Here is a 13,676-nt window from a genome sequence, read left to right on the forward strand (position 1 = left end):
TCTCCCAGTGGAGATTCTCCTCACCTCCCGCCCTCAGTCCACCCCTCTCCCAGTCCGCCCTTTCTCCCTCTCAGGAAACTCCCTCAGAAATGGCTCCTTTTATTTTCCCTCCAAAAGGGCTGGCCCGCCCCTCACTGTCTTGCGAGCCAATCAGAGCGAGGCTCCAGCCCCATGGTGGTATTTCTGAGAGATTACGCACCCTGACTGGCCTGGCTCAGCTGTCCATCACAGACTCAAACAAGGGGGACATCCCGTCTTTCAGTAACTGTCTATTTTAAACTCTTAGGGTTTAAGGTGATTGAAAATCACTGTGCCGCGTGCCAGGCCCCCCCCCCGCAAAGCCTAGGGGAATCCCCCAGCAGAATTTGACTCCGAAGAGAGACCCACGGATACGAATAAAGCAAAGTTATTATGAGGGCCAACAGGCCTGGCTCCATGATCAACCACACACACACAACCACACATACACATTAAATGGAGAACATTTGAATAATAAAAACAAAGAAATAATAAAAAGGGGTGCTATAGGAATTTTAATGTCTTACATATATAAAATATTCATAACTGTACAAGGCAAACACATACATAAATATATAAACCACATGTCTGGAAAAAGTACAGGAAAACAGTCCTAAAGTCATTTTGACTCTTTCAGGCACCTCAAATATTTCTCTGCAAAGAGGAAGGAAATGGAAAAGCCTCCCCACTGTCTCTTTATTCACAAATCCTGTCTGTGTTTTAATAGGGTGAGCCTGTGAGCTGGATTCAGGAATTAAGTAGTTAACATCACAAAAGAGTGGCCAAATGGCCCAGGTAATGCAACCAGTGATCCATTATCCTGGCAGACAGGAGAAAAACAACACACTCAGATTTCTGCTGTAGACCACCCCTTCTCTGATGTATGTATGATGTATTGGGGGGGGGTGTCTTGGGCTCCAGGGCGGGCAATTTCAAATGTCTATCTTCTTCTTTGGCGATCCCTCATAGCTGAGTAAGATTGCCTTCCATAAACATGGTTTTAACAATGAGCCCAGAAGTGACTGTGGAGGCCAATTCTGGATCCACATGTCATTCCACAGTGGGGACATTGGTTTCAGGGCGGGAGATGATCATGGTATGGATTTGCCAAGCGTGCAACATGTTTCTCCCTTGAATCCTGAGTTTGAGTGTCTTCAAAGCCCATGACACCTTTGGTAAAGGCTGTTCTCCAACTGGAGCGCTCGCAGGCCTGTGTTTCCCAGTTGTCAGTGTTTATACTACATTTTTTTAAGATTTGCCTTGAGACAGTCTTTAAACCTCTTTTGTTGACCACCAGCATTACACTTTCCATTTTTAAGTTCGGAATAGAATAGTTGCTTTGGAAGAGGATCACCAGGCATCTGCACAACATGACCAGTCAGAGGAAGTTGATGTTGAAGAATCATTGCTTCAACTCTGGTTATCTTTGCTTCTTCCAGTACACTGGTATTAGTTTGCCTTTCTTCCCAAGTGATGTCTAAAAATTTTCGGAGACACCGTTGATGGAATCTTTCGAGGAGTTGGAGATGGCATTTATAAGTGGTTTATATAAGGGCTTGTGTGCCATAGAATAGTTCAGGGTCCCTCCTGCCTCCTGCGTGGGGTTGTGAGCACCCTGTTGCAACAGTTAATAAAGATCAGGCTTACTAGCTGCTTTGCTTCTCAATATTCTCTGGTTGGCCTCTGTTATTTTCTCCCACCGATAGAGAACCTACAAAAGGACTCTATACGGGTTCTTGGGTACCCCATAAGTGAAAAAGAGCAGTTGTTTTTCTGTTACTTATATCACCTCTCGCTTCTCTTCCAGAACAATGCTCATTTTGCTTAAAAGCACCCCATGCACACCCCATCTTTTCTGAAATAGGGGGTGGTGGTAGAATCCACCCCCAAAAGCAGAGAAAAGGCAGAGGGAGAGGTGCAGGTGGGTTGGCTGATACCACGTAAAAGAGCTTTGCAGTTTGTTTGTTTGTTTGTTTGTTTGTTTGTTTGTTTATGCCGGTGGTTTTCAATCTTTCTGAGTCCACGGCTCTCTTGACCAAGAACAGTCTTTCTGCAGCTCCCCTGTGGGATAATGGGGGCAGAAATCCCCACTTACATTCAGGGCCACAGGGAGGCACATCAGTGGCATGGGGGGAGGCAGGATTTTTGTGAGGGGGGTTGTTTATGGAGACAGGCCTTTTGGGGGGGCATAACCTCGATTAGCTATGTACTTTTATTGATTTAGGGGTGGGCAGGTGCCTTTCCCAACTCCCCCCCCCCAGCTAGCCCCATGGGCTCATTGGGGATTCTCCCGTTCTGCCCCCACCCCATTTCGCCCCCATCCATTTTCGGCATGGGGATGCCCTGTTTTTTACTAGTGCTTGCTAAATTTAAGCGCATGAAATTCTGGAAGCAGAAGGAACAAAACAGCAGGCAACATTAGGCCAAAACATTACTGGCAGTCATGGGAGAATGCCATCAGTGTTGACTGACACCTGCCTTGATTTTGCAGTTTTATATATTTGCCCTTCCACCACTCCGCATCTTTACCTCTTTGTCAGGCATAGGCAAACTCGGCTCTTCATATTTTTGGGACTACAATTCCCATCATCCCTGACCACTGGTCCTGTTAGCTAGGGATGATGGGAGTTGTAGTCCCAAAAAAACATCTGAAGGGCCGAGTTTGCCTATACCTGCTCTTTGTCCTCTCCGGCAATCAGCCCTCCCCTTCCTGATTTCCCATCCACTGACGCCCCCCCCAACCCGCCTGGAGACTGCCTAGCCATAGAGCTACGGCTGCAGAGCAGCCTGTGGTCAGATGGGAACCAGACGTGACGAGCTGCCTCTTGCCCTCCTCCTCTTGGGGCTTCGTTGGGAAACTGCCCCTCCCCCGCCCCAATTAACTGAAGGAATTAGAACCATAGAACCGGAAGGGGCCCCAAGTGTCATCTAGTCCGACCCCCTGCATTGCAGGGATCTCAACTAAAAAAAAAAAGAAATATTTCTGACACAGTTTGCAATACGTTATTATTTGGAATAAAATAATCTTGGAAAAGGGTATTCATAACCAGAAGAATGCCAAGAAGTGCAAGTAATTCTGTTGCAGGGAGGGAATACAGTATGAATGGAGGCCCGGGAAAAAGAGAACCAATCAGAAGAGAAGCGAGAGGCGGCGGCGAACCAATCAGGGGAGCCGGAAGCTGGAAGCCCATTGAAGCCCATTGAAGTCTTGGTCATTCATCTTCTTCCGCCCCGGCTGCTGCTGCTGCTGCTCCTCTCCAGGGGAGAGTCAGGCTTCGCCTCCAGTCTGCATCTTCCCTGGATCCTGCCCTCCGAGGAAGCCACCTGAGGCTGCCCAATGGTAAGGCTGCCCCTCAGGAATCGTAGAATTGAACGGGGCACCTCCTTCTGCATGCAAAGCAGCTGCTCTGCCTTGGAGCTACGCCCCCTCCCCTAATAGCATAGCCCAACTTCCAGGACCCGGCCTTAAAAAGAAAAAAGCTATCCATGATCATGACACTGGGCTACCCTTGAGGGTTGTCGTAAGGTACTGCTCAAAACCCTCTAGCAAAACGGGCCTAACGACACCAGGCTGCTCTGAGGGGCTGTTATAACGGGGGGGGGCACCCTCAGACACAGCCCTGCCCCCCTTTGTAAACAGGTGTAATAATGAGGGATCTTGTCTCCCATGGGGTTAAGGGGGGAGAATGTAACACTGTGCAACCTTCATTCACATGATGAGTTTTTTGGGAGGGGGGGTCTCCTTCGTTGCCTCTGCCAGGGATTGGACCTGGGACCTTCTCACAAAGCAAATGGGGAAATAGAGCTTTTTGGGGGGGGGAGCAAGGGAATTTATGTTTGCAGGGAGGGGAGGAGGAATCACCTGCCAACCCCCCCTCCTCCTGCTTCCTAGAGAGGCAGATTTTCCAGGAAACCTCATTAAGAGGTTTTGGATATGATCCTAAAACCTCACAAAGCTGAGTGACTGGGCAAACCCAGGCTAAACGTCCCCTAAAGACCAAGACATGGTTTTCTAAAGCCTCTATGTAAAGTTTGACATTCTTCCTGTTCCCTGTCTCTCCCTTGCAGTCCCTGGACTGGTCCCTGCTTCTCTCCCCCCTCCCCTTAAATATATATGTATTGTATAAGTTTTTGTTTTTTTTCAAAATGTAGAACATAACAAACATATAAACACAACTCTCTATTTTGAAGGGGGGAAAATGCCCCACAAATAACCCAGAGATGCATTTTAAATAAAAGGACACATTCTACTCCTGTAAAAATACGCTGATTCCCGGACCGTCCACGGGCCGGATTGAGAAGGTGATTGGGCCGCATCCTGCCCCCGGGCCTTAGTTTGCCTACCCCTGGTCTAGGGTCTAGAGGCATGTTCAGTAACTTTTTGGTTTGTTAGAAAATGTGTAATTTGAGGCACATTTAGCCAGTTCCAGATGTTGTCTAGCTTTGCTTAATATTTGTTCGCCAGTCAAAGGTTTGCCATCTGTGTAAATGTCTCCGACCCTAAATAAATCTGTATTTGTCCATTGTTCACATCAAAGAGCTGCTCTCTGCTTTGTGGCAACAGGTGAGAGAGCCTCAGAAGTGGCCCACTTTACCCTTGCTTGTGTGTCAAGTAGGGAAGGGACCTTTAAATAAAGTTATCTTCTTCCAGAATCTGGTGACCATCCAAGCCCTCTTGACCTTTGAGGAGGTGGCTGTGTTTTTCACGGTGGAGGAGTGGGCTCTGCTGGATCATGGCCAAAGAGCTCTGCACAAGGAAGTCATGGAGGAGAATTATGAGATGGTGGCCTCTCTGGGTAAGGGCACATTTTTTTGCCTCTGGACTGCTAGATGTTGAAGGTGTGAATCCACTCTTTTGTGCCATTTATTCATGCAGAGTAGGAATAAGAATAGCCTGCTGGGTCCCTCTTTATGTGTATGTACGATATTTGCAGCAACAGTACTCCTGTGCATATTGCGTCTTTATAGGATCTGGATATGGCAATTCCTCCTCTTTGCATTTGTGGTCAAAAATACAGATTGGTTTGAAAGGGCTGGAGGTTTTGTGGCCAAAAGTAGCTAATATTAACTCTTTCCTTGGCAGAATCAGATCTCAGTTCCTGTTGGGAAGAAGAACAAGATCTATTCCTCCAGAACCCCAAAGAAGGGGAAACCTCAACAGGTATGGGCTTAGTTGTGTCGTGGGGCCATTTTTGCTCCAGTAATATCAATATCAATATCAATAAATAATTTATGCCCTGCCCATCTGGCTGGGTTTTCCCAGCCACTCTGGGGTGGCTCCCAACAGAATAGTAAACACAATAAAACATCAAACATTATAAACTTCCCGAAACAGATCTGCCTTCAGATTTCTCCTAAAAGTCACGTAGTTGTTTATCTCCTTGGCATCTGATGGGAGGGTGTTTCACAGAACGGGCACCACCACCGAGAAGGCCCTCTGCCTGGTTCCCTGTACCCTCACTTCTCGCAGGGAGGGAACCGCCAGAAGGTCCTCGGCGCTGGACCTCAGTGTCTGGGCTGAACAATGGGGGTGGAGATGCTCTTTCAGGTATACTGGGCCAAGGAAGATAAGTCCTGCTTCTGGGCTTCCTGTCAGTATTTAGTTGGCCCCTGTGGGGCTCTTGGATTAAATGGACCGGATGGACAAATGCAGCCTTCAAACCTCTCCAGCTGGCCCTTGGGACTCTCTTCTCCCCATACCCTGACCTGCTTCCCATCTTCCTTGAGTGTTTTTGGTCTGGCTGGGTTGTTTCCTTGAAATCTGATGGGGCTTCTTGCCAGCCTGGATGGAGGACAGAGAAGGGTGTGTGGAAGCTCTGCTCCTGTCCAAAGGTTGCATTTACATTCGTTGTAAATGCCTCTGGCCCCACAGTGTACAGGCAAGCCACTCTCAAGCCGCATAATGTTGCCCACACAGGGTCTTCTTCTAAAGAGCAGAGACGACCTCCAGGCTGACGTTTCCCTTCCATGTGCTGAGATGCACCCCAAATTAAAATATCCTCTGTAGTGCCACTGAGCTGAGATCCTCTTCACGGCACCAGGGGGATTCTGTTGGGTCCACGTGTCCCCTCTGCTATCCCTCAGCAGGAGAGCTAAGATCTTGCCTTTCCCTGCTTTGGGGAAGAGAGCCATGACAGTAGTAGCACTAGGAGTGTCTGGCTATTTTGTATTTCGTCCTTTGGGTTGAAGGATAAGATCCAGTTGGATGGGGCTCTGAGGAAGGGGAGAGATGAGCAGACACAGCTCAGCAAGTTTGAGGAGGAGCAGGAAGGGACTTGTGTTGTTGTCTTGAGACACCATATTTATATTCAAAAGCATCTTCAGAAGCTGACTTCAGATTCAGCTGGGCAGGGAAGGAAGGAGGGGGACATTCTTGAAAATGGTAAAATCAGAGAAGTGGAGAACAGGGCTCAATCCATGATAAGAGTCTCTGCTTCTGAGTTGTAATTTGAATTGCATTTTCTTTTTCTGACTAAAAACAGGTAATGGGCAGAAGAGTAAGAATTATGGTGAGCCACCTGTGGTGTCTGTAGAAAATGTGGGGCATGAAGCACAGAAAGAGACCTTTGTAAATCAACGATCACCTGAAAAGCATGTAGGAAATGTGTTGAAGAACTGGAAAACCAAATCCCTTACTACTCAGGACACTGATGTCCGTGTATCACTGAGTCCACAGGAAGAATTCACAGGAAGTAGCAGTGTGGAGTGTGGAAAGAGCTTCAGTCAGAGTGGAAGCATTAGTTTACATCAAGGAACCCAAAGAGGGGAGAAAGTGTTTCAATGCACGGAATGTGGAAAGAGCCTCAGTAGTGCTGGTAACCTTGTCAAGCATACAAAAACCCACAAAGGGGAGAAACCATTCAAATGCATGGACTGTGGAAAGAGCTTCAGCCAGAGTGGAAACCTTATTGCACACCAGAGAACCCACACAGGGGAGAAACCATTTAAATGTATGGTGTGCAGAAAGAGTTTCAGTCTCAATCACCACCTTACTTTACATCAAAGAACCCATACAGGAGAAAAACCATTTAAGTGTGTAGAATGTGGAAAGAGCTTCAGCCAGAGTGGAAGCCTTATTGCACATCAAAAAACCCACACAGGGGAGAAGCCATTAAAAACTATGGTGTGTGGAAAGAGCTTCAGTCTCTATCACCATCTCACTGTACCTCAAAAAACCCACACAGGGGAGAAACGGCATAAATGCACAGAGTGTGGAAAGAGTTTCACTTGTAGGAGTGCCCTTACAGAACATCAACGAATCCACACAGGGGAGAAACCGTATGAATGCATAGATTGTGGAAAGCGCTTCCGTATTGGGAGTGTCCTTACTTTGCATCAAAAAACCCACACCGGGGAGAAGCCATTTAAATGCACAGAGTGTGGAAAGAGCTTCAGTCAGAGTGGAAACCTTACTGCACATCAAAGAATTCACACTGGGGAGAAACCATTTAAATGTATGGCATGTGGGAAGAGCTTCAGCCAGAGCGGAAGCCTTACTGCACATCAAAGAACCCACACAGCAGATAAATCATTTAAATGTGTGGTGTGTGGAAAGAGCTTCAGCCAGAGTGGAAACCTTACTTTGCATCAAAGAACTCACACCAGGGAGAAACCATTTAAATGTATGGAGTGTGGAAAGAGCTTCAGCCAGAACGGAAACCTTATTGCGCATCGAAGAACCCACACAGGGGAGAAACCATTTCATTGTATGGTGTGTGCAAAGAGTTTCAGTCTAAATCACCACCTTACTTTACATCAAAGAATCCACTGCACATCGAAGAACCCTTACAGGCGAAAGACTCTTTAAATGTATGGTATGGGGGAAGAGCTTCAGTCTCTATCACCATCTCCCTGTACAGTACCTCAAAAAAAACCCACGCAGGGGAGAAACTGCATACATGTGTGGAGTGTGGAAAGAGTTTCAGTTGTAGGAGTGAAGCCACATGGGGGAAACTGTATGAATGCCTAGATTGTGGAAAGCACTTCTGTATTGGGGATGTCCTTACCTTACATAAAAAACCCCACGCCAAGGAGATACCATGAAAACATGTGGAGTGTGGAATGAGTTTCAGTGGGATTGGTGGCCTGACTTTGCATCTGAGAACTCACACCAGATAACAAACTCTTAAGTGAATGAAATATGAGCAGCAAACTTACTTCACACAAAAGATTCCGAAGATGGAGAAACAGTCTAGATTTGTTCAGTGTGAACAGCACTTCATCAGCAACTGAAGTCTTTACTAGACATGGAAGAACCAGAACAGAATAAACCAGAGTGCAGAAACAACCATCTTGTGGTGCCTGGAATTGTTTTATGATACACTGTGCTCTTTTCAGTCACTGTTCAGCTTGTTTAGACAAGGCTACTCAGATGCTTCGGAAGCTAATGCAGGTTTTGACCTGCTTTCAGTCTATTGCCATATAAACTTCTGGAAAATTTCACATTATTTTTGTTAATTTTTCTTATTGATAATTTTATAATTTTATCTTTTTTTCATGTTCCGCTTTGAAGCTGTTGTGCTGCTGCTGCTGCTGCTTTTTACAATCAAGCAGTGTAGGAATTTTATGAAATAAAGAAATAATTAATTATTATTATTATTATTACTCTTCATTTTGCCCTGACCAGCTAGAAAAGCACCATCTGAGGGCAGAGACAGGAGGTGGGAGAATCTTTCATTTGGGAGCCTGTAGAGGCAATCTCCTTCCTGCGTAGAAAGTTGGAGTTTGTCGGGGGAGAAGGCTTGGCCAGACTCCTTAGGGTAGTGGTTTTCAACCAGTGTGCCTTGAAGGATGGTCAGGAGTGTCACGGGCAACACTGGCCTCTGTCCCGTCCCTCCCTCCCTTCCTCCCTTCCTTCCTTCCTTCCTTCCTTCCTTCCTTCCTTCCTTCCTTCCTCTAAAGTGTCACAATCTAACCAGCGCTTCAGTTTGTCCTGTTACTGAAGCAATCTTGAGTACCAGCTTTTTGGGCACTAAGAAGGCACAGCAAAGGATGCTGAGATTAAAGCAGCTCTATCAGTAGCCTTAATATTGCTTTCTTTTCACACATATATATAGCGATCCTACAAATCAAATACAGTGGTGCCTCGCAAGACGAAATTAATCCATTCTGCGAGTCTCTTCGTCTAGCGGTTTTTTCGTCTTGCGAAGCAAGACCATTGACAGCTTAGCGGATTAGCGCTATTAGCGGCTTAGCGGATCAGCTGATAAGCGGCTTAGTGGCTTAGAAAAGGGGGGGGGAAGGAAAACAAACCCGCAGGAACTCGCAAGACATTTTCGTCTTGCAAAGCAAGCCCATAGGGAAATTGGTTTTGCGAAGCGCCTCCAAAACAGAAAACCCTTTCGTCTAGCGGGTTTTCCATCTTGCGAGGCGTTCGTCTTGCGGGGCACCACTGTATACTTTGATCTAAGAGAGAAAATCCCTTCTGGCAATTGTGGAGATAACCAATCATTAACAACAACAACAACAACAACAAATTTTATTTATACCCCGGCCTCCCAGGCCAGAGCCGGGCTCAGGGTGGCTAACACCAGTAAAATTACAGTAAAAACATAATGGGGACAGGGGACCAATTTAAAATACAGGTTAAAATGCAGCCTCATTTTAAAAGTGGCCCATAGATCAAAACCATAAGGGGAGGGAAACATAAGGGTCAGACTGAGTCCATACCAAAGGCCAGGCGATATGTGGATGCATATCAAAATTATTCTCTTTAAAGGAGAGATGGGCTATCGATGTTGCCACCTTCTGGGCACCAACTCAGCATAGAATCATAGAATCTTAGAGTTGGAAGAGATCACAAGGGCCATCGAGTCCAACCCCCTGCCAAGCAGGAAACACCATCAGAGCACTCCTGACATATGGTTGTCAAGCCTCTGCTTAAGGACCTCCAAAGAAGGAGACTCCACCACACTCCTTGGCAGCAAATTCCACTGTCGAACAGCTCTTACTGTCAGGAAGTTCTTCCTAATGTTTAGGTGGAATCTTCTTTCTTGTAGTTTGGAACCATTGCTCCGTGTCCGCTTCTCTGGAGCAGCAGAAAACAACCTTTCTCCCTCCTCTATGTGACATCCTTTTATATATTTGAACATGGCTATCATATCACCCCTTAACCTCCTCTTCTCCAGGCTAAACATGCCCAGCTCCCTTAGCCGTTCTTCATAAGGCATTGTTTCCAGGCCTTTGACCATTTTGGTTGCCCTTCTCTGGACACGTTCCAGTTTGTCAGTGTCCTTCTTGAACTGTGGTGCCCAGAACTGGACACAGTACTCCAGGTGAGGTCTGACCAGAGCAGAATACAGTGGCACTATTACTTCCCTTGATCTAGATGCTATACTCCTATTGATGCAGCCCAGAATTGCATTGGCTTTTTTAGCTGCCGCGTCACACTGTTGGCTCATGTCAAGTTTGTGGTCAACCAAGACTCCTAGATCCTTTTCACATGTACTGCTCTCAAGCCAGGTGTCACCCATCTTGTATTTGTGTCTCTCATTTTTTTTGCCCAAGTGCAATACTTTACATTTCTCCCTATTAAAATTCATCTTGTTTGTTTTGGCCCAGTTCTCTAATCTGTCAAGGTCGTTTTGAAGTGTGATCCTGTCCTCTGGGGTGTTAGCCACCCCTCCCAGTTTGGTGTCATCTGCAAATTTGATCAGGATGCCCTTGAGTCCATCATCCAAGTCGTTGATAAAGATGTTGAATAAGACCGGGCCCAAGACAGAACCGTGTGGCACCCCACTAGTCACTCTTCTCCAGGATGAAAAGGAACCATTGATGAGCACCCTTTGGGTTCGGTCAGTCAGCCAGTTACAAATCCACTGAGTGGTAGCATAGTCAAGACCGTATTTTACCAGCTTCTTTACAAGAATATCATGGGGCACCTTGTCAAATGCCTTGCTGAAATCAAGGTAGGCTACATCCACTGCATTCCCTTCATCTACCAGTCTTGTAATTCTGTCAAAAAACGAGATCAGGTTAGTCTGACATGACTTATTTTTCAGAAATCCATGCTGACTATTGGTGATCACAGTATTCCTTTCTAGGTGCTCACAGACTGTTTCCTTAATGATCTGCTCCAGAATCTTCCCTGGTATTGATGTCAGACTGACTGGGCGGTAATTATTTGGGTCCTCTCTTTTCCCCTTTTTGAAAATAGGGACAACATTTGCCCTCCTCCAGTCTGCCGGGACTTCGCCTGTTCTCCAGGAATTCTCAAAGATGACTGCCAGTGGTTCTGAGATCACATCTGCCAGTTCTTTTAATACTCTTGGATGCAGTTCATCTGGCCCTGGAGACTTGAATACATCTAAACTAGCCAAGTATTCTTGTACTATCTCCTTAGTTATTCTGGGCTGTGTTTCCTCTGCTGAATCATTTGCTCCAAATTCTTCAGGTCGGGCATTGTTTTCTTTATCGGAGAAGACTGAGGCAAAGAAGGCATTGAGGAGTTCAGCCCTTTCTGTATCCCCTGTTTGCATTTCACCATCTTCTCCTCTGAGTGACCCCACTGTTTCTTTGTTCTTCCTTTTGCTACGAACGTACCCATAAAAGCCTTTTTTGTTGCTTTTAACCTCTCTAGCAAGCCTGAGTTCATTCTGTGCTTTAGCTTTTCTGACTTTGTGTCTACACGTGCTGGCTATTTGTTTGAATTCCTCTTTGGTGGTTTCCCCCCTTTTCCATTTTTTGTACACATCCTTTTTTAATCTTAACTCAGTTAAAAGTTCTTTAGATAGCCACCCTGGCTTCTTTAGGCACCTTCCATGTTTCCGTCTCATTGGTATTGCCTGAAGTTGTGCTTTTACTATCTCCCTCTTAACAAACTCCCAGCCATCATGAACTCCCTTTCCTTTTAGTATTACTGTCCATGGGATCTCACCCAGCACTTCCCTAAGTTTTATGAAGTCGGCTTTCTTAAAGTCAAGAAATTGAGTCCTAGTATGCTTGGCTGCTCCTTTCCGCTGTATAGTAAACTTCAGAAGAGCATGATCACTCGCGCCTAATGATCCTTCCACTTCTACTCCACTAACCAGGTCATCAACATTGGTTAGGACCAGATCTAAAATGGCTGTTCCTCTTGTTGCTTCTCCCACTTTCTGGACAATGAAGTTGTCTGCAAGGCCAGTGAGGAATCTGTTTGACCTTATGCTCTTGGCTGAGTTTGACATCCAGCAAATATCCGGGTAATTGAAGTCCCCCATTACTACTATCTCCCTTCCTTTTGCATGCTTGGCCATCTGTTCCAGGAAGGCATCATCTATGTCCTCCGTTTGGCTTGGGGATCTATAGTAAACTCCCACAATGAGGTCCCTGTTATTCATCTCTCCCTTAATTTTGACCCAAATGCTCTCACTTTGGCTTTGAGGTTCTAAATCTTGGATCTCTTCACAGGTATACACATCCCTGACATATAACGCCACTCCTCCTCCTTTCTTGTCTGGTCTGTTTCTCTGAAATAGATTGTAACCCTCCATTATTACATTCCAGTCGTGGGACTTATCCCACCAGGTTTCAGTGATGCCTATTATGTCATATTTAGTTTGCTGTACCAAGAGCTCAAGCTCATCTTGTTTATTACCCATGCTTTGTGCATTAGTGTACAGACATTGAAGTCCATTAATCATTCCCCCGTGTCTCTTATTTAAGGATTTTTTCCTCCCACCGCTAGGTCTGCGTGCTGTTTGCTCCATTTGGTCTATGACATTTGCAAGCTTGCACCATGTTTATAAATGAGCTAAGATTTAAGAAGGGTGCGTATAAGAAAAGGAAGAAAAGGGAAATCGTGAAAGAAAAGTATACATGAGGTCTGGCAGGCCAAAGCTCAGAATGAGCTCAGGCTCGCAAGAGATTAATGATAATAATAGTAATAATAATATGACTGACCTCTGAAAAAAAATGAAGAAATGCTATTGGGTGATACAGAGAAGGCGGAACTGCTCAACACCTACTTTGCCTGTGTCATCACCCAAAAGGAAAGCAGTGCTCAACATGGTGATAACAGAACCAACCCTGTTCCTTGTGTGAGATGAGCTCAATTTGTTGGAGATTCATTCCCTGTGCCTGCAGTCATGGGATTGTTGTCTATCACATGATGGTGTATGTTTTCATTCCACAGAGTGGAAAGTGACGGAGACAGGATGTTTGTGTTACTGTGTTCCGTAAAGTGGGACTATTGTCCTTCGTTCTTTCTCTTTGCTGTCTGATGAGAAAGAGGAAGGAGCTAAGTCAGAATGCTCAGTGTTTTAACTCAGCCAAAATGCTGAGTTGCTGAGGTCTGTTACGCAAACTGCAAAGACTCTGCGGATCCCAGAGTGTGCTGGTGTCTGTTGGCATCAGTTGCTGTGATGTTTGGGCAGAAGAAAGCTTTTGAAGCTCCCAAACGATCAACCAGGAGGGAGAGAACATGCCAGTCAGGCATGTGTCTCTGCCAGGGTCCTACACAAGAGTAGAACGATCCTAACACAATTGCCTTTATGCTTCTCAGGTGTCCTATTGGCTTCATGGCAGCCTTGTGTTTGTCTGCTATCTTGGATGGGGGGGGGGCGTACCCACAAACATCTCCCTTGGCTTCCTTGAAACCTTTAAGGAGGAATCCCAAGAGATCATTCAGTTGACCCATCTATCCAAGGTCCTCTCTGCCCACACCTGGGCAAAGTGCTATA

The 13,676-nt window shown here is 45.9% G+C and overlaps 1 protein-coding gene and 1 long non-coding RNA gene across 2 annotated transcripts; one reads left to right on the top strand and one right to left on the bottom strand.

Moving 5' to 3' along the window:
• The first annotated feature begins 2,785 nt into the window (after positions 1–2,785).
• On the top strand, positions 2,786–8,610 carry LOC309334689 (uncharacterized protein). Its single transcript, XM_081849246.1, has 4 exons — positions 2,786–3,358; positions 4,640–4,814; positions 5,102–5,179; positions 6,501–8,610. Exons 1-4 carry the CDS (start codon positions 3,356–3,358, stop codon positions 7,823–7,825), a joined length of 1,581 nt encoding a protein of 526 aa, XP_081705372.1. The 5' UTR covers positions 2,786–3,355; the 3' UTR covers positions 7,826–8,610.
• An 872-nt stretch (positions 8,611–9,482) lies between these two features.
• LOC309335849 lies at positions 9,483–13,244 on the bottom strand. The gene is made up of 2 exons (XR_014153773.1): positions 12,717–13,244; positions 9,483–9,776 (listed from the first exon to the last, which is right to left on the bottom strand). It is a non-coding gene; the product is annotated as an uncharacterized lncRNA (long non-coding RNA).
• Positions 13,245–13,676: the final 432 nt, after the last annotated feature.

Source organism: Podarcis erhardii, assembly GCF_964252035.2.
Source record: "Podarcis erhardii genome assembly, chromosome: 2".
In the NCBI taxonomy this organism is placed as follows: Eukaryota; Metazoa; Chordata; class Lepidosauria; order Squamata; family Lacertidae; genus Podarcis; species Podarcis erhardii.

Coding starts and splice junctions, on each gene's coding strand:
- LOC309334689 (XM_081849246.1), top strand. Junction 4,815..5,101: donor TGAGATGGTGGCCTCTCTGG/GTAAGGGCACAT, acceptor TTTCCTTGGCAG/AATCAGATCTCAGTTCCTGT. Junction 5,180..6,500: donor AGAAGGGGAAACCTCAACAG/GTATGGGCTTAG, acceptor GACTAAAAACAG/GTAATGGGCAGAAGAGTAAG.